The following is a 19,657-nucleotide window of genomic DNA, read 5'->3' as shown; positions in this document are numbered from 1 at the left end:
ATTACCAGTGTACTGTCACTGATAGACGTATCACCATCTGAAGTTATATGGAAACCATAGAACTCAGGTGGAATTCTAACTCTACTAGAACACCTAAGAAGTAATGACTCGTCAACTGGAATTTCTTCCTTTGGTTGAACCCTAGCGTCTTCAGAGGTTCCTTCATCATTTGATTCTTGAATCTCTTCAAGATCAATTGTACTCCCACTGTCCTCTTTGTATATGAGCTCTCTCTCTCTCTCTCTCTCTCTTTCTCTCTCTCTTGAAGGACTTCCTTTCGTGCTACACAGACCACATTCTTACTCGGTCTGTAGAAAAAATATCCAAATTACTTATGTGGATAGCTAATGAAAATACATCTCTCACTTCAAGGTTCAAGCTTATCGTGAGTCTCTCATGTAACGAAAGCTTCACAACCCCAAACCTTGATATGTGCTAACAAAGGAACCTTCCATGTCCACATCTCGTGAGGTGTTTTGGCAACCTTCTTAGTTGGGACAAGATTAAGAATGTGGGTGGCAGTCTGTATGACATACCCCCAGAACAAAATTGGAAGAGAATCTTGACGCATCATTGAATGAACCATGTCTAACAGGGTTTGATTGTGCCTCTCAGCCACACCATTAAGTTGTGGTGTCCTAGGAGGTGTCAATTATGAAACTATTCCACATTCATTGAGGTAGTTGTGGAACTCGATACTAAGATACTCACCGCCTCTATCGGATCTAAGCATCTTTATCTTCCTTCCCAATTGATTCTCGACTTCTTATTTAAACTCTTTGGACCTTTCAAAGGTTTCTTACTTATGCTTGATTAAGTAGATATAACTATATCTGCTATAATCATCAGAAAAAGTCACATAGAATCGATTAGCATCCCTTATGGTAGATTTGAAGGGCCCACACACATTTGTGTGTATGACGTCCAACAAACCTTCAACTCTTTCACAAGAAACAGGGAAATGTGATTTTTTTCATCTTACCCAAAAGACAATATTCACATTCATCATCTGACCTTAGGTCAAATGATTCCAACATTCCATCCTTTTGGAGTCGGGTGATGTGTTTATTGTTAATGTGTCCAAGAGGACAATGACACAAGAACGCTTTGTCTATACCATTAGACGAGTCAATTTGAAATACACTATTGCCTAAATTGTCTCCACATATCACAGTTTCATACACACCATCACAAGGTAAAGCTTCAAAATAGAAAATACAATTTTTATAAGCAGAAATACAACCATTCTCATCATTAAAAGAATATCTAAAACCTTATCTAAACAATGCATGAAAGGAAATAATGTTTCGTGTCATTTATAATGAGTCGCAACAATTTAATAAATCTAAACTAAATACATCAATAAGCACTAGACCATAACTCCAATCTTGGTGACAAGTGAAGATCGCTTATTCCCCATGATCAAGTTTATTCTACCATGCTCCACGTCCTCACTTCTTCTTAGCCCCTGCAAATCAAAACAAATGTAAAATCCACATCATGTATCAAGGACCCAAGAACGAAAAGATGATGAGTTATTAGATAAAATAGTGTATATACTTTGGGAAGCTTCGTTTGTAATGCCCTTTGTCGTTGCAGTAAAAGCAAGTGGCCTCTTTGGGATCAGAGACAAGGGGAGCATTAGAACTGGATTTAACTTTGGGTCCATTGCTTGACGACCCATATTGAGACTTTCCTTCCATTTTTGCTTTGGATGACCTTTACTCTTTTTCCCTTTCCCTTGACCAATGGCCAGAATAGGAGCACTAGCAGGAGTGGAGGCAACACTCTTTCCTTTCATCCCTTCTTCAGTTCTTCACAGAAGGTTGTACAATTGAGATAAAGTGGTCTCATTGTTAATCAAAAGATAGGTCTGTTGGATTAGGGTCTAAGCCCGTAACCATATTAGGTAAATACTTAACCCGGTTGTGCATGGTCCTTTTGGGTTGCCTTCACCAAAGCAACTTGACTGGAGAAATAAATAGAGAAAGAGGTTATTATGATTTATTAATATGTTATAAGAATAATATATTAAAGGAGAAATCATATTAGTTTAATTAATATTGGTCAATAATTAATTAGGAATTAATTTTGTGATCAAGTGTAATTAATTAAACTAGAGGGGCTGAATTGTAATTATGTGATAGTTACAAAATAAGGCAGTGGTTATCCTTGTTAGGGTTGGACAAATTAAAGGGTTTAGATATCCTTGAAATCGTCCAAATGGATAATAGATAAGGGTTATTAAGGCTTATCTTATGGTTACTTGATAGGCAAGCAACTAGATAAGGATAAGGACTAAAACCCTAATCTCAACACTATATAAAGACCCCTAGGCCTTGAGAAGTCGTCAACTTGCTTCTAAGAGCTCCCAAGGCCGATTTCTACCTCCTCCCTTCTCTCTCTATAACCTCTCCAATTGCTTGTGGTGTTTGTGAGCCATTAGAGGCACTGCACTTGTGGTGCTTGCTTTCAAGACTAAGGGTTTGAAGATTTGAGTTGTTATTGCTATATAACAACAAGAGGTATGTGATCTAACCTTATATATGAATTTCGAAAATAGCAACCTATATTAAGGTTTTATTCATGTGTTCATAATGTTGTGTATCTAATAGTGAAAACATAGATCCAAATTAGGGTTGCACGCACACATAGGATTGTTTGTATAAAACCCATCAGTGGTATCAGAGCCTTTGGTTAACGTGTTTTCAATTAGTATTATTCAATTGTATGAACTTGACAAATTAGGGTTTATAGCCAATAAACCCTAGGAGGCAAGAGATTTCGAGATTAGGGTTTCCTAACCCTAATTTGCGAATATCTTGAAAGGGTTTTTTGAATCCTTTCCTTTTAATCCAAGATTTCGAAATCTAGGGTTTGCAAACCCTAAGATTTCGAGATTAGCCTCCTTCCCCAAGATAAGATCCTAAATTTTAGGGATTTGGATAATCCCATATCTTGTAATTATCTTTTAATAGTTAAATATGGTAATTAAAGATTTTGAATTATCCCCTCCCATTATTTTCGAGATTTAGAGGGATAAAAGGGATTAGGATAAGTTAATTGTTTAAATGGTAATTATCCTTTAAGATTTAATAATCCCTTATGATTTAATAATTTGAATTAATAGCTTAATTTGAGATAATTATTAAATCAAGAGTTTTAATATTTAAAATTTTAATTTAAATGGTATTAAATTTCGAAAATTTTAAAATTGAAGATTAAAACCCTAGTATTTTGAAATGTTTAAAATACACCCTATACTATTATATTATTACAAGCTTAATATATATATATATATATATATATATATATATATATATATAATTAAAATGCTAGTCTTACCGTTAGTAGGCCTCATTCACGAAGCCGGTCTATAAGGTAGGTATAAGGTTGCTGCCTATAAAATGGCGCTTAATGGGTGTACACTCACACTCACCGCTTGCTTGACTGGTGGAGGGTCGTTAGCCGAACGGGTAGGATAGGCAATCCTCTCCTCATTAATAAGTATAATGAATCTATATAAAGTAACTAAACATTTTTACAAATTCCCAATCCTAGTTACTTTAGGCAAAAGTGAAAATGATGCAATCCCATGAAATTACACTTTGCACCCTTGCTAAGAAGTTAGTGGAGCGTGTGTGGTTTACCGGCACACTAATTGGTTCTAAGCAAAGGTGGTACAGGGTGATTCATTGTTTGTTATAGTTCGATGGAGCGTGTGTGATTTACCGGCACATCAAATAGGTGATTGTAACAATGAAGGCACCATGTAGATTTGCATGGTTATTCACACCCACTTTGTGATCATCGGCATCCCAGTCACAAACGAGAGGGGCATATCGAGATTTAAACATGCCATTGAAAATTTCAATGAATCTCCAAGAAAATCTAGGAATTCTCAATACATTTAAAACTTAAGCTTATGTTTTTCATGGTGAAGAACTAGTGAATCGTCATTCACTACCTCCAAATTATTTGCGTGTTGGATTACGGCATCCCTTTTCTAATATGTAAATAATGTTGTTGGGTCCAAGCTCTAATTTTTCATTTTGGGTGTTTAATTAGGGATTCAATTCTAATCAAACTTTGTCCTTTCTATTTGTAGATGTCTAACGCAAACAGCGCTACTGCTAGCTCATTCACGCTAATGAGCCTTTGTCAAAAAGTGACTTTCGATGGATCGAACTTTAGCGAATGGATAAGATACATCGCGCTATCGCACGTTACGAGGACAAAGAGTATGTTCTCGATGAGAAGCTCGAGAAGATCAATCCAGAAACTGCTACTCCCAAAGAAATGGCTGTCATTGAGACCCATGAGCGTGATGCAACGAAAGTTCATTGCATCATGATATCCACAATGAACTCCGAATTCCAAAAGTCCTATGAGGACATGTATCCCTATGAGATGCATATAGACTTGATGGAGAGATATCACCAAAGCGCGAGGCAAGAGTGCTATGAGATCATTACGAATATGATCACTGCTAAAATGGGAAGTGGAGAGTCTCTAACCGTGCACTTGCAAAAGAGGCAAAGGTATGTTGATCGTCTTCACAAGTTGAATGTCAACTTTGGGGAAGATTTGGCTATCGACATTGTTCTTCACTCCTTGCCCTCATGCTACAACCAATTTAGGATGACCTACCACATGAACAAGGAAGAGGTCACCCTAAGTAAACTCCAAGGGCTCCTAAGGACTGCTGAGAGCAACCTTAAGGACAAGTCTGTTGCACCAACTCCTAATCCATCCGCTGCTCCTGTTTTGGCTATAGGGCAGGGAAGGGGCAAGAAGAGGAAGGCTTCATCAAAGAGACACCGCAAGGGAAAGTCCCAAGATGGTTCCTCTTCTAGTGGGACCAAGGTTGATCCTGCTAAGCCCAACCCTAACCCAAAGGAGGCAGAGTGCCATCATTGCCACAAAATAGGGCATTGGAAGAGAAGCTGTCTGGAATATCTACAAGCCATCTAGGATGGAAAGATCAAGCCATATTATGCAGGTATATACACAATTAAATCTAATGATTCATCTCATGCTATTTCTTGGGTTCTTGATACATGATGTGGTTACCACATTTGTTCTGATTTGCAAGGACTAGGAAGAAATAGGGATGTGGAGCTTGGAAGAATAAATCTAATCATGGGGAACAGAAGAATGTCGGCTGTTACCAAGATTGGAGTGTATTCTTTAGTGCTTAGTAATGGATTGAATTTAGATTTAAACAATTGTTGCTACTCGCCAGATATGGCAAGAAACATCATTTCTTTTCATGGTTTATTTAGACAAGGATTTAGATATTCGTTTAATAATGAGAATGGTTCTATTTATGCTTATCTAAATGGTGTTTTATACTTTGAAGCAATGCCTTGTAATGGAATTTATGAAAATGTTATGGTTGTAGATAACCAAGGAAATGATGTGTTGTGTATGGATTCTTCCAATAGTATGGATAAAGCATCTTTGTGGCATTGTCGTCTTGGACATGTCAACAAGAAGCGCATAGCCCAACTCCAAAAGGATGGAGTGTTGGAGTCATTCGACCTTAGGGAAGATGACACGTGCGAATCTTGTTTACTTGGAAAGATAACCAAGTCACCCTTCACTGGCACTTGTGAGAGGGGTGAGGGTTTATTGGATCTCATACATACCGATGTATGTGGGCCCTTTAGATCCACCACAAAGGATGGGAACCGCTTCTACGTGACTTTCACCGATGATTATAGTAGATATGGGTATATTTACTTAATCAAGCACAAGTCAGAAACGTTTGAAAAGTTCAAAGAATTCAAGCATGAAGTGAAGAATCAATTGGGCAGGAAAATCAAGATGCTTCGATCCGATCGAGGAGGAATGCGGAATAGTTTCGCAATTGATGCCACCTAGGACACCACAATTGAATGGTGTGGCAGAAAGGCGTAATCGAACCCTGTTAGACATGTTCTGTTCTATGATGAGTCGTGCTTCACTACCTATCTCATTCTAGGGGTATGCCTTAGAGATTGACGCCCATATCCTTAACCGAGTCCCTACAAAGAAGGTTGCCAAAACACCTCACGAGATATGGACAGGGAAAGCTCCCTCGTTGGCACATATCAAGGTTTGGGGTTGTGAGGTTTTCGTAAGACGAGAGACTCACGACAAGCTCGAACCTCGTAGTGAGCGATGTATTTTCATCGGCTACCCGCAGAGATCCTTTGGATGTCTCTTCTATAGACCGAGTGACAATGTTGTCTTCGTTGTGAGGAGAGGGGTTTTCCGAGAGCGAGAACTCATAAGCCAAGGAGATAGTGGGAGGCAAATCGATCTTGAAGAGATTCAAGAATCGATCGATGAAGGAACCTCTACCGCTGGCGCTCAACCTGAGGAGGAAACTCCGGTTGAACCAATTGACGAGTCCTTACCTCTTAGACGTTCCGAAAGAGTTAGAGTTCAACCCCAGTTGTATGGTTTTCATATTACTACCAAAGGGGACACGTATATTAGTGACAGTACACTAGTAAATCTAGATGAACCTAATAGCTATAAGGAAGCCATGGCAGGCCCGGAGTCTGCTAAATGGAAAGAGGCGATGGACAGCAAGATTCAGTCCATGTATGACAACCAAGTTTGGAATTTGGTTGACAATGTGCCCGGGCGTAAGACGGTTGGGTGCAAATGGATCTTCAAGAAGAAGACCGACGTGGATGGGAATGTGCACACGTATAAGGCGCGATTGGTGGCGAAGGGATTTACTCAAACTCCTGGAGTTGACTATGATGAGACCTTCTCACTAGTTACCAAGATAAAATATGTTAGGGTGATGCTAGCCATTGCTGCATTTCATGATTATGAGATATGGCAGATGGATGTCAAGACCGCTTTCCTTAATGGGAAGTTGGCTGAGGATGTTTACATGGCTCGGCCAGAGGGTTTTGTCGATCCGAAGCATCCCAATAGAGTGTGCAAGCTTGAGAAGTCCATTTATGGACTTAAGCAAGCATCTTGCAGATGGAATCTTTGCTTCGATGAGAAAGTCAAAGAGTTTGGATTTGTACGAAGCGAAGATGAATCATGTGCATATATCAAAGCCAGTGGGAGTATAGTTAGCTTCCTCGTTTTGTATGTCGATGACATACTGCTCATAGGAAACGACATCCCGACTCTGCAGGAGGTTAAGTCCTGGCTCGGGAAGTGCTTTGCTATGAAGGACCTCGGAGAGGCTTCCTATATTTTGGGAATAAGGATAGTGAGAGAACGAAGTAAGAGACTAATAGGACTTAGTCAAAATACTTACTTGGATAAAGTACTAAAACGTTTTAGTATGGAAAACTCGAAAAAGGGAGAACTACCAATATAGAGTAATGCCAAGTTGAGTAAGACTCAAAGTCCGAGTACCGAAGCCGAGATAGCAGAGATGAGCCAAGTACCTTACGCTTCCGCAGTTGGCTCGATCATGTATGCTATGACTTGTACTCGCCCTGATGTGGCCTTTGCCTTGAGCATGGTCAGTAGATATCAAGGGAACCCGGGCAAAGCTCATTGGATTGCGGTCAAGAATATACTTAAGTACCTTCGGAGGACCAAGGAATGGTTCTTAGTCCTCGGAGGGAGTGATGAATTAAAGGTGAAAGGGTATAGTGACGCCAGCTTCCAGACCGACAGAGACAACTACCGTTTACAGTCGGGCTGGGTCTTTACCCTAAATGGAGGAGCAGTGACTTGGAAAAGTTCCAAGCAGGAAACTGTAGTTGATTCAACATGTGAATCGGAGTACATTGCAGCGAGCGAAGCATCAAAGGAGGCGATATGGTTGAAGAACTTCATTGGTGACCTTAGGGTTGTGCCTGCCATAAAGGAGCCTATGGAAATTTTCTATGATAATGAAGGAGTGGTTTCCTTAACCAAGGAACCGAGGGATCATGGTAGATCTCGGCATATCGACAGAAAGTATCACTTTATTAGACATCGAGTAGAAGAATGACACCTCGTGGTTAAGAGGATATCATTAGAAGATAAGCCAACAGATCCACTTACAAAGGGATTGAGTAGGGTTAAGCACTTGCAGCATGCTAGGAGCATTGGGCTGAAGGATGATATTAGTTTAGATTAGATAGTTTTAGAAACATATAATAGATAAATATAATTGACATTTGATGATTAAATAAAGGATTATTATTTATAAGTAAAGTTACTGTCTTATTTTAATTGTTTAACTATTGTTTCAATTTGCATGTTTTGACTTCCTGAATAATTGAGTTATTAAGAATAATCGAATTATTCGAATGGTCCACAATCGTTCATATATTGGAAGTAGGTATGAATGAAGATTGTCATGAATTGGTATGTAGAGTGTCTAAAAGGTATTAGACATAACAAAGGTTGCTGCAACGTTGATGAGTGCTTATGAACAAGTTTTGAGCATTGGAATAAACCCGCGCTTGCTGGAATCATTTTATGGAATGTGACAAAAGTGATCGCAAGACGATAATATCATATGGTCATAAAACCAAGATATATGGTTTATTGTTTACTAATTGGTTGTACATTGATAATGCGAAACCGCATCAGTAAATTGATGTCATAAAACGCATTATTGTGTATAGCTGATTAATAAATAGTAAATGCATATAAGTCAAAGTTTATCTGTTACTTCTATCCTAAGAGGGTAAAAGCGATATCACGGTTGCTCGATGATTTGATTTGACTTATGTGTCGGGCCCGGTCAGGACTGAATTGATGTGTTCAATTAAGTTCTATGTCAAATGAATCTGAGATCGAGAAACCAACTGCTAGACAATTAGTTCCATGAGATTGTCCGCACAATATCTAAACAGAGGACTGTACGATCCCTTATATAAAGGACAGGTTACTGATAAGATTAGAGTTCGACAACATCTTTGAGAGCTACGATTGCTAATCGAGTTGTACGTTACATTTGTGGTTACTGGACTTATCAAAGTGGGAGACTGTTGGATTAGTGTCTAAGCCCGTAACCATATTTGGTAAATACTTGACACGGTTGTGCATGGTCCTTTTGGGTTGCCTTCACCAAAGCAACTTGACTGGAGAAATAAATAGAGAAAGAGGTTATTATGATTTATTAATATGTTATAAGAATAATATATTAAAGGAGAAATCATATTTGTTTAATTAATATTGGTCAATAATTAATTAGGAATTAATTTTGTGATCAAGTGTAGTTAATTAAACTAGAGGGGCTGAATTGTAATTATGTGATAGTTGCAAACTAAGGTAGTGGTTATCCTTGTTGGGGTTGGACGAATTCAAGGGTTTGGATATCCTTGAAATCGTCCAAAGGGATAATAGATAAGGGTTATTAAGGCTTATCTTATGGTTACTTGATAGGCAAGCAACTAGATAAGGATAAGGACTAAAACCCTAATCTCAACACTATATAAAGACCCCTAGGCATTGAGAAATCGTCCACTTGCTTCTAATATCTCCCAAGGCTTATTTCTACCTCCTCCCTTCTCTCTCTATAACCTCTCCAATTGCTTGTGGTGTTTATGAGCCATTAGAGGCACTACACTTGTGGTGCTTGCTTTCAAGACTAAGGGTTTGAAGATTTGAGTTGTTATTGCTATATAACAACAAGAGGTATGTGATCTAACCTTATATATGAATTTCGAAAATAGCAACCTATATTAGGGTTTTATTCATGTGTTCATAATGTTGTGTATCTAATAGTGAAAACATAGATCCAAATTAGGGTTGCATGCACACATAGGATTGTTTGTATAAAACCCATCAAGGTCAAGATGAACTGATCATAACAAATTGGTAAGGAGTTCAAGATTATGTCGATAGCCAACTCCTCATCAAAATTCACATTAAGCTTGACAAGGCAATCTACATATCGTTGCATTCTTTGCACGTGGTTGCTAACAGATTATCCCTCTTTCATCTTGCTTGCTATGAGGGACTTTACCACCTCGTATTTTTCTTGGGGAGCACGCTTATGGTACTTTTCCATAAGGTCCTTTTTTAACTCGTACGACTAGTAATCCTCATAGTATCTATGCAATTCAGTAGTCATGGTGGCCACCATGATGCAATCAACTTTTGTTGCATCATTGTAGTGCTTCTTGTAGGCGGCCAGTTCTTCAGGGGTAACCTTCTCTTCGTCAATCTCATTAAACTCTTTCTCAAGGACATATTCCTTGTCCTCGAAATGAAGGTCCATCTTGATAGTGTCGTCCAATGTCACCCTTAAGCAGATGTTCAGCAACGAGAAGTTTTGATTGGAGGATGAGGAGGAACCAAAAACATCATTTGGAGCCGACATCTGTAAAAGGAAGGTAGTTTTAGTCAGATAAGATTATTCCTTATTATAACAACCCAAAATGAAATATTAAGGCTATGATCCAACTAAAAATTCACAACTTAGAAAAAGGATGTTGTAATCTAATTGTAAATTTTATAAAGGTAGGTAAATAAAGATTTACCAATTCCACCATTGAAAAATGAAATTTGAAGGAAATTAAGTTAAGTGAAATTCCTAGATCTTTTGAGACTCACTGAAACTATTCAATAACATGTTTAATCTCATATTATGCTCTTCCATTTGTGACTGGATATTGAGGATCACAAACAAGACGTGAATAACCATGCAAATTAGTTTGGCACTCTCGATGTCATTTATCATCTCATTTTAATGTGTCGGTTAACCACACATGCTCCATTAATCAATGATAATTTTTGAAATGCCCATTATCACTCTTTATAGTCACTATTAGTGTGTCGGTTAACCGCACGCGCTCCACTAACTACTATAAAGTATAATGTGCAATTTCATGGGTTAGCATACAAATTCACATTTTCCTAAAGTAACTAAGATTGAGATTTAAAATAAAAGAGTTTAGTTACATACCCAATGGCGGTCGTTTTATAGGCCGCTTCCTTAAACTCCCCTTATAGTACAACTTCATGAATGAGGCGTACTAACGGTTCGACTGACTTATTCTTATACATACAGTAATTATTAAACTTTTAATCTTACATATAGTATTAAATGCATTTTAGAACTTTTTCAAAATACTAGGTTTATAATAAATTTTGAAAATTTATATAATTTAAATTTAATATAAACCAAATAATATTTGAAATTAATTATTAGGATGAATTAGTATCTAAATCAATTATTTACATACTTAAAAAATCAATCATATTAATCAATAAAATAATTCATCGGGTCAAATATTTACCTCTTAACTTTGAGGCTTGTAATTTATTATCAAATATTCAGCAAAATCAAACTTGGAAGATATTTAAGGCAGATAATTACCAAACAAAACAGATTTAGTAGATAATCTCGAAAAATCTTATCTAATCAGATCTCACATCGTGAGATGCGACAAATCCGAAAATTTTAGTTTTGATCAATTTACCAATGTGTAATCATATGAAAGATAGTCATAGGCTCTGATATCACTAATGGGTTATGGAGGTTACAAAAACAATGCTCTAAGCAGAAAAACATTTAACAATTAAATGATTAGAGCACATGCAACCTAAGAAGGATCTATGTCTTTCACATAAAGGCAACATACTATGAAAACTACTAGAAAATAGCCCTTTAATGACGCGCAAATAATGACACGCGTTGATAGAGGACACGCATTTGTGCGTGCCCTAAAAAATAATGTTAGCTTTGCAAAATTTGAAAGATAGAGGACACGCATTTTTGCGTGCCCTCAAATTAATGTCTAAAAAAAATACAAACACGGAAGACGCTTATCTTATTTTTTTATCTTTTTATTTACTATTGGGTTATTAAATGCACACAGACACTTGGAGCAAGGGCATACTTAGTTTTCAGTTTTGACCTTGTTTTTTTTAATAAATTACAGGTGGTTCCATTGTTAATGAAAGCTATTGGATGGCAAGGAGGAAGTATACTAGCCCTTAAGACACTAAAATGTGTGGTGGTTTCTGGAAATAGGGCATGGGATGCACTTGTTGCACAAGGTCTTAGGTTAGTAATCATGTTTGTGTATCTAAAATCCAATCGTCGCCATCGATCCAAGTCAACCTTGATCTAGATCGAGGTCACCTATTAGTTTTATAGGAATGTATAACCCATGTTAGCAATGTATTATTTTTGTTTAACATTTGAATGATTATTTGTATGACATATTATAATTTGTGCAATTTATTTTATTTTTTGCGTATGAAATTTTATTTTATATTATGAGACATTAAACGTGTGATGTAATTTGAAAATTAGTAAATTTACAATATATATATATATATATATATATATATATATATATATATATATATATATATATATATATAAACATTTAAGCTTTATGACACGCAAAAATGTGTGTCGTCTTTCTTTATGACATGGGCGTTAATGATACGCAATGCAACTCGTAAATGTGCATCGTTTACGACACGCGAATGCGTGTCATCTTCTTTATGACAGGGCCTTCCTTGACACGCATTACGCATCGTAAATGCGCGTTGTAAGGTTACGACGCACAAAAGTGTGTCGTTTCTCGTTATGACAGGGCCTTCCTTGACACACATTTGCGCGTCGTCTGAGCATTCTACGACACGCATTTTGCATTACAAAAGACTGTTTTTCTAGTAGTGGAACTATCAATCCAAAAATTTCCTATTAAAATCTGAATTCATTAGTAAGAATACTTACCTTGTTGATTATTGAAGTAAACAACCAAGAATCCATTTTGTTGATCTTTTGGAAGCAAACACCACAAGTGTCGTGCCTCTAGTGGTTCACACCCAACACAAGAAGAAGGATATTAAGGAGAGAGAAAGGAGGAGGTCAGAATTTCGGTCTAGCTCTCTAAGTTATGAGTGGCCGAAAGGTAAAGGGGTAAGGCTCCTTATATAATCCAACACGGAAACCCTAGGTAACCCTAAAACCAACATAATAATATTATCTTGTTTTTTGGTAATTATCCAGCTTCTTGATTATCCTCCAACGATAATTCTAGAACCCTTAGAACACTCCCAAAACCGTCCATAGCCTAGGGAGGTTCTAGAATGTCTTTTGCTTAAATATTGAACAATTACACTTTAACCACTGTACTTTTAATTAATTCTATTAATCTCAAAATTAATTCTAATTAATTTATGATTAATAATTAGTTAAATATTATTATTTCTAATTAATATATTATTCTCATAATATATTAATAAATTATTTATTTCAATTTATTAATCAAATAATAAATTAACCTCTCTTTCCAAAACATCATGTCCAATTGCTATATTTAAGGGCAACCCAAAAGGACTTTTATACCATCAATTCAAGTTCATATCAATTATAGTTATGAGCTTAGACATATAATCCAATAATTAGAACATCTCTTTTATTTATTTGATGCATTTAAGAGTTTTAGATTTACAAAGTTCATTGCTTTAGAGTGAAATTAAATGAGTACAAAATTTTAGAATTTGTACTTTTATTTTATTATATTGTTTTGAGATGGCATGAAATCAAAGTTGAATGTTAATTAAGTAAAAATAGGATGATAAGGTAAACTTATTTAAAAGTAAGTTAATTGTTCTTTGGATAGCATTTCATGGTTCCACAAACTACCTTTTTGCCCTACAACGTGTTGTTGGATTTTCGTGTACCTGACCCACCAAACATCAACAAAAAAATCTGACCCATATAACGTACAAGCCTCTTCACTAGTTTTAAATAAACACATCAACCAACTTTGTTATTTACTCTATATATAATTTGAAATATTAAACTTTTATAAAAAAAATACATAAAAATTCTATTTTAACAATTATTTAGCATAACTATTACATTTCATTAAAGAAAGAGTAAAAATTGACAACGTTTTTATATCAACCATTTTAACCTGTTATAACAAAAAAATAAAAATATTATAACAATTGTTTTTGGAAATAATCTTTTAGATGGAAATAAAAATATTATAACAATTGTTTTTGGAAATAATCTTTTAGATGGAACGATTAACCAAAGAGGAAAATATAACTTAGTTATCATAGTACAACGAGTGAGAAGGCAAAGAGGCAACAAGTTGCGCCGCTAAGCCTTTTTGTATGGTAAAGTCAATTCTTTTGAAGACTACATCCATAGATCTAGGGGATATAGCATTGATATGCATGATCCGTTATACTCTATTAAGAAGTTCCACCACATTCGACGCGAAGAAACCAAACATATCAAGCATAAATGGTATTAACATGTTTTGATTTTTCATGCACAATTTTCCCATATTTTATGACTTTGCATGTAGCAACTTTTAAAGCAGTATGTTCCGCCGTGAACCCCCGAACTTTCAAACTCACAAGAGAGGATACACATATAAGGTCCACACATACGTGTTTCCCTCCAACCCATCCAAAAATCTAAACGTCGGTCGACCTAAGGTTTGACCTTCCTTATGTCAGGTCTGTCAAGAAATTAACAAGTGTCTCTTTCTTGGCGGAAACCCCAGAATGCTTAAATATGTCAAACAAAACATCTCTAACCATATCGTGCCTATATTTGAACCTCGTGAGCTCTTTACAATGAATTGCATGCTCTCCAAAAGAGTCCAAACATGTTTTGCGGCACACTTGTCATATCTCGTTATTTGGAAATATGGGATCAGGAGCTGATATTTAAGGATAATACGATACTCCACATAAGACATATGTTGGTCAAGCCCATCTATAGAGATATCTATCTAGAAAATAATTGATTTCTGTCGAACCGTTATATTGAAATACACTTCCATATCTTAGACAATTTTTTATTAAATATAATATTTTTGTAACACTAATGTTTAATATTAAATATTTTATTAAAATCCTTAAACTTTAACAATAATTTTTATTATCAACAATTTAATTTATATAACCAAATAAACCTAAACTATAAATCCTAAATCAAATTTTACATATAATTTTTTTAATTTTAGAATTTATTATTATTGTATGGATATTTTTGAGAAAATGAGAGTAGCATATGTGTAAACGGGCACAGGAGCATTTGTGACGCGTGTTCGTTAGCCAGCTGGATCCCAAACACAACCTCCTGCTAATCTCACAGCCTGTCACCTTTCTTTTCCTCACAGTCTTAACCCTATATATAAAAACCGCCATTTCTTCCATCTTCTTCAACTTCACACTCAAATCCCCAAAAAAAAAATTACAGACAAATGGATCGAATCAAAGGTCCATGGAGTCCCGAAGAAGATGAGATGCTTCAGCAACTCGTGGAGAAACATGGTCCTAGAAACTGGTCTCTCGTCAGCAAAACAATCCCTGGTAGATCCGGGAAATCCTGCCGCTTACGGTGGTGCAACCAGCTTTCACCGCAGGTAGAGCACCGGGCGTTTACGCCGGAGGAAGATGAGACGATTCTTAGAGCTCATGCGAGGTTTGGTAACAAATGGGCTACGATTGCCCGGTTGTTATCGGGTCGGACTGATAACGCCATTAAAAACCACTGGAACTCCACCTTGAAGAGGAAGTGTTCTTCCATGACGAATGAAGAATTTAACGAGTTTTCGATTCAGCAACCGTCGTTGAAACGATCTGTTTCCGCCGGGTCTGGGGTTCCGGTGTCGGGTTTTTGCTTCAATCCGAGTAGTCCGTCGGGATCTGACGTCAGTGATTCGAGCGTCCATGTCTACCGGCCGGTGGCTAGACCCGCTGCACCGGTTAACGATCCGCCGACGTCGTTGAGTCTATCCCTTCCTGGAGCTGAATCATTTGAAGCGTCGTCGGTGTCGGCGACGCCGACGGTGACACATCCTCCGCCGGTTCCAAAACCTGCTCCGATGGCGATTTCGGCTGCGATGCAGCAACTTCAGGTATCCCGACCACCGATTGAGCAGCCGGAGAAGGTGGTTCCGCCGTTTAGCGCGGAGTTTTTATCGGTGATGCAGGAGATGGTTAGAATGGAGGTGAGGAATTACATCACCGGAGTAGAACTTCAACAAGCCAGTAATGGCGGTGGCTGATTAGGTTAATCGATTACTTATTTCTACATAAATTAAATTTGTTGATGGGTGTTGATCACCGGAAGATGATGATGATGATGATGATGATGATGATCGGAGAACGTTCAGACACCATGGAAAATGTGAATCAAATCATCGATCATGTCTCTGTTAATTCCATAATCATGGATTATCCTCCCACAACGAAAACGTTGAAATAAATTTGTACAGGGAACGGATTAGATTTATTTAAAAATCATTTAATTGAGAAAAAAAAAAATATGTTGAAGATTTATCATTTATTATTCTAGCAAGTATCAAGAACAAGAAATACCCAATTTGATCATCCAAAAAGTTACAATTTTTACAATGTTTGATCCATTCATGTTGTCTTTTTTGTTGATTAAACTGTTTCTTGATCATGGGTTGTTAACGAAAATTGGATCTTTGAACAAAAAATCAGTTTTTTTGGGGGAGGTAATCATGATGTTCTTGAACAATTTTTTTGGTAACTGAAATTGGATGAAATTGTTATAAAATTAGGAGATATAATAATTGAGTGAAGTACAGCTTGCAGATTTGAATACAATTTTACACGCTTTTGACACCAAACATATATTTGAGGTGTGATATATAAATTTAAGGTCAAAGATGTGTCCTTTTCTTTGTTTTTTTTTTCTTCATAAAGATGTGATATTTGTCACATTCATCACACAAGAACCATTTATTTAACATATATTGCAACTTCAAAAAGGGTAACATTTTTAAAAGAGAGATAATATGTTAAGAAAGGAAAATGAAAAATACGTTGATATATTCAAAGTTTCTTATAATTTAACATAGTTTAGTTGGCAATGATGCCAAATTGCCAATGGCTTTCCTTCATTGTGTATTTATGAAGTTGTAAGTTATAGCTAATGCAAAAAGGATAGAGAATAATAGAAAGTGTTAGTTATGTTATTGATGACTACATTGAGTAATTTATTCAAATTGGATAAAGATAATATAACAAACATGACTATAAATGTATTGATATGAATAATCGAAAAACATATGCGAGATTTGCCTTTTAAATAATCTAAAATACCTAAAATTCTATAAAATTCCAGAATGAATGCAACGTTGTGCACGATGTTCCAAATTTCATTGTAATCTTGAGTGTCCTAACTACCAAATACTTGTTACAAAATGGCTAGGGTGTTAGGGTAATGCGATCGTATATCGATTTTTTTTTAACATTATACATTAACAATGAAATGTTGTTTGTTAAATATATTATTAATATCAATGTCACTTGTATGTTAGTATTAATATATATTGTTAAGGTTTTAATATCCAATTTTTTATAAGAAGATGATAAATCAGAAATTTTAAATTGGGTTGCGAAAAAAAAAACAACTTATGAATAATAAACTAGTGTATAACTCGTGAGAACTATACTTACAAAATTAGTTAAAATTTTATAGTAACAACTAAAAATCATTAATTAATTATTTTAAATAAATTAAGAAATTTTAGCTATATAAAATTATAATCGTTGATTAAAATAAATACATAAAATTATATCACTTTAATGTAATTAGAGTGAAAATTTTTAAATTTGAAATTTAAAATGGAAAATCAGTAGGTTAACAAGTGGTTTGACATTAATTATGAGACTTAATCGGATGACACATAACAAAAAAAAACTATTCTTTTATTAGTATAGGAAGTTGTTCAAGATGAAACCACTAACCAAGTATTCTGGCATACGACGAGAAGATCAATTGGGGCATCTTGCTCACAGATTGAAGATGCATGAAAATAATGCAAGGCGTTTTAAATATGGAATTAACTTAACAATATTTCTATTATAAAAAAATAATGGGGCTTTAATTTGACTTTCCTACAAGACCTTCAAAATATTAGCACCGGATCTGTTGACAATACTAATTCAAATCTACAAATTTGTAAAAAGTCATTATTTTATTAATACGTGGTCATAAAGTTACAATTGTTAGCGTAACGAGTTTTTTTTTTTTTAGGTAGAAATATTTAAAACGGCTGTAGATAGTGCAAAATTGTGTTTTTTTAAAAGTCAAACTTTTTAGATGCAAAAAGATTTTTACAAATTAATTTGTGAAGAAAATTGGCACATAGGCATCACATCATGTCGTTAGTTTATATGATGATAATTAAAATGATTTATAAATAGATAGTAACTAACTAACGGTAGTCATTTATTATTATTTTCTACCGACATATAACATTATAATTTGTTAGAAAATGAGTGAAATTGGTTGAATTTTATTATGAAAAAAAAAAAGAACATTTCAATTAATAACCTACTCTCCGATATATATTATGTCGCTATCATCCGTCTGTTTGCACCTTTGTCCTTTTCACATTTTTTAAATTTGATCCCAAAACAAATTTATCCACGTACAACATTAATTAGATGTCAATCACTACAAATATTAAATATCAAACGTCAATCAAACTTAATGATTTCTTAACTAACAATCTGGAGTAAATTACAGTTTTAGTCCCTGTGTTAGGATTATTTGGCGGTTTTGGTCCAAGTTTTATAATTTTATACGGGTAGTCTTTAGGGTTTAAGAACTCTATTTGTTTCTTACCATTAATCATATTTTGTTAAACACTAGGTGTAACCCGTGTATTACACAGGTTGACTAAAAAAATAAAATATTAAAATGTAAACAATAAGTATTTTTTAAAATAAAATTTTAAAATAGGAATTGAGAAACATATAAATTGCAATTTACTATCATATTTATTATAAAAATTTTAAAAAAAAATCCATAAATTAACATGTGAATATTATTTATTTAAAAACTATCAATGACAAGTGTCAAAACTCACTCATTAGAGATTAATATAATTGATATATGACAAAGTTATTTTCATTTATTATAATAGATTGTAAAATGACAATTTTACCCTTATTAGAAAGAATGGTGATAGAGACAAAAATGGAAATGGTAAGAAAAGAATATAGATATTTCAATGTATACATGAACAAATCATATTTTGGCCCTTTTAGTTTGTAGTTTTTCCTTTTAAATTTCGATTGATGGTAATTTTATCATTTTTACATGTATTTAACAGAGATATGTTGACAATAACATTCACATGGACCAAAGATGCATCTTGAAGAGGCCAACTATATAGACCAAAAGTGTAATTTATTAAAAAAAAAAAAAAAACAGTATCAAACTACCGAAATTTATATAAACCTTATTCATTTGCAATATGTTTTTTTTAAAAGATAAAGAGTGAGAAATTTAACAAACAAAAACAGAATCAAACAGTAAAAGATGACGAGGATTTGGTATGATCTGATTGCAGTTCAAAGCCCACACGGGATCTTTTTTCTTCTGGTCAAAATGTACATCTTTTAATGCATCATGTACAACCACTACAACATAACTAACTAATCATAATAATTCACCTTTTCTCATTTTTGGGATCACCACCAAATCTTTACAATGGTTGTTTGGTCAAAAGATACTTTCTCATTTATCATATATTTAAATTTTAAAATTTAAAATACCCGAGTTTAATTTTAACATTATAAGAAAAAATAATATAATGTCACAATCTTCATAAAAATAAATACGGTTACTTATAGCTATCATCATCAACATCATTATCTATCTTCTTGTGATTCCACCTTCCAACTAACTAACTACATTTTTTTCATTTATTGGGTT

General features: G+C 34.9%; 1 protein-coding gene across 1 annotated transcript; it reads left to right on the top strand.

Moving 5' to 3' along the window:
* Positions 1-15,108: 15,108 nt before the first annotated feature.
* LOC111896365 (transcription factor MYB44) lies at positions 15,109-16,246 on the top strand. The gene has a single exon (XM_023892370.3). It carries the CDS (start codon positions 15,159-15,161, stop codon positions 15,963-15,965), a length of 807 nt encoding a protein of 268 aa, XP_023748138.1. The 5' UTR covers positions 15,109-15,158; the 3' UTR covers positions 15,966-16,246.
* Positions 16,247-19,657: the final 3,411 nt, after the last annotated feature.

The sequence above is a fragment of the Lactuca sativa genome, chromosome 4, assembly GCF_002870075.4.
Source record: "Lactuca sativa cultivar Salinas chromosome 4, Lsat_Salinas_v11, whole genome shotgun sequence".
Classification (NCBI taxonomy): Eukaryota; Viridiplantae; Streptophyta; class Magnoliopsida; order Asterales; family Asteraceae; genus Lactuca; species Lactuca sativa.
This window is presented reverse-complemented; position numbering and strand designations above follow the sequence as displayed.

Excerpts from the sequence above, each read along its gene's own strand:
- LOC111896365 (XM_023892370.3), top strand. The coding sequence starts at position 15,159 with ATGGATCGAATCAAAGGTCCATGGAGTCCCGAAGAAGATGAGATGCTT.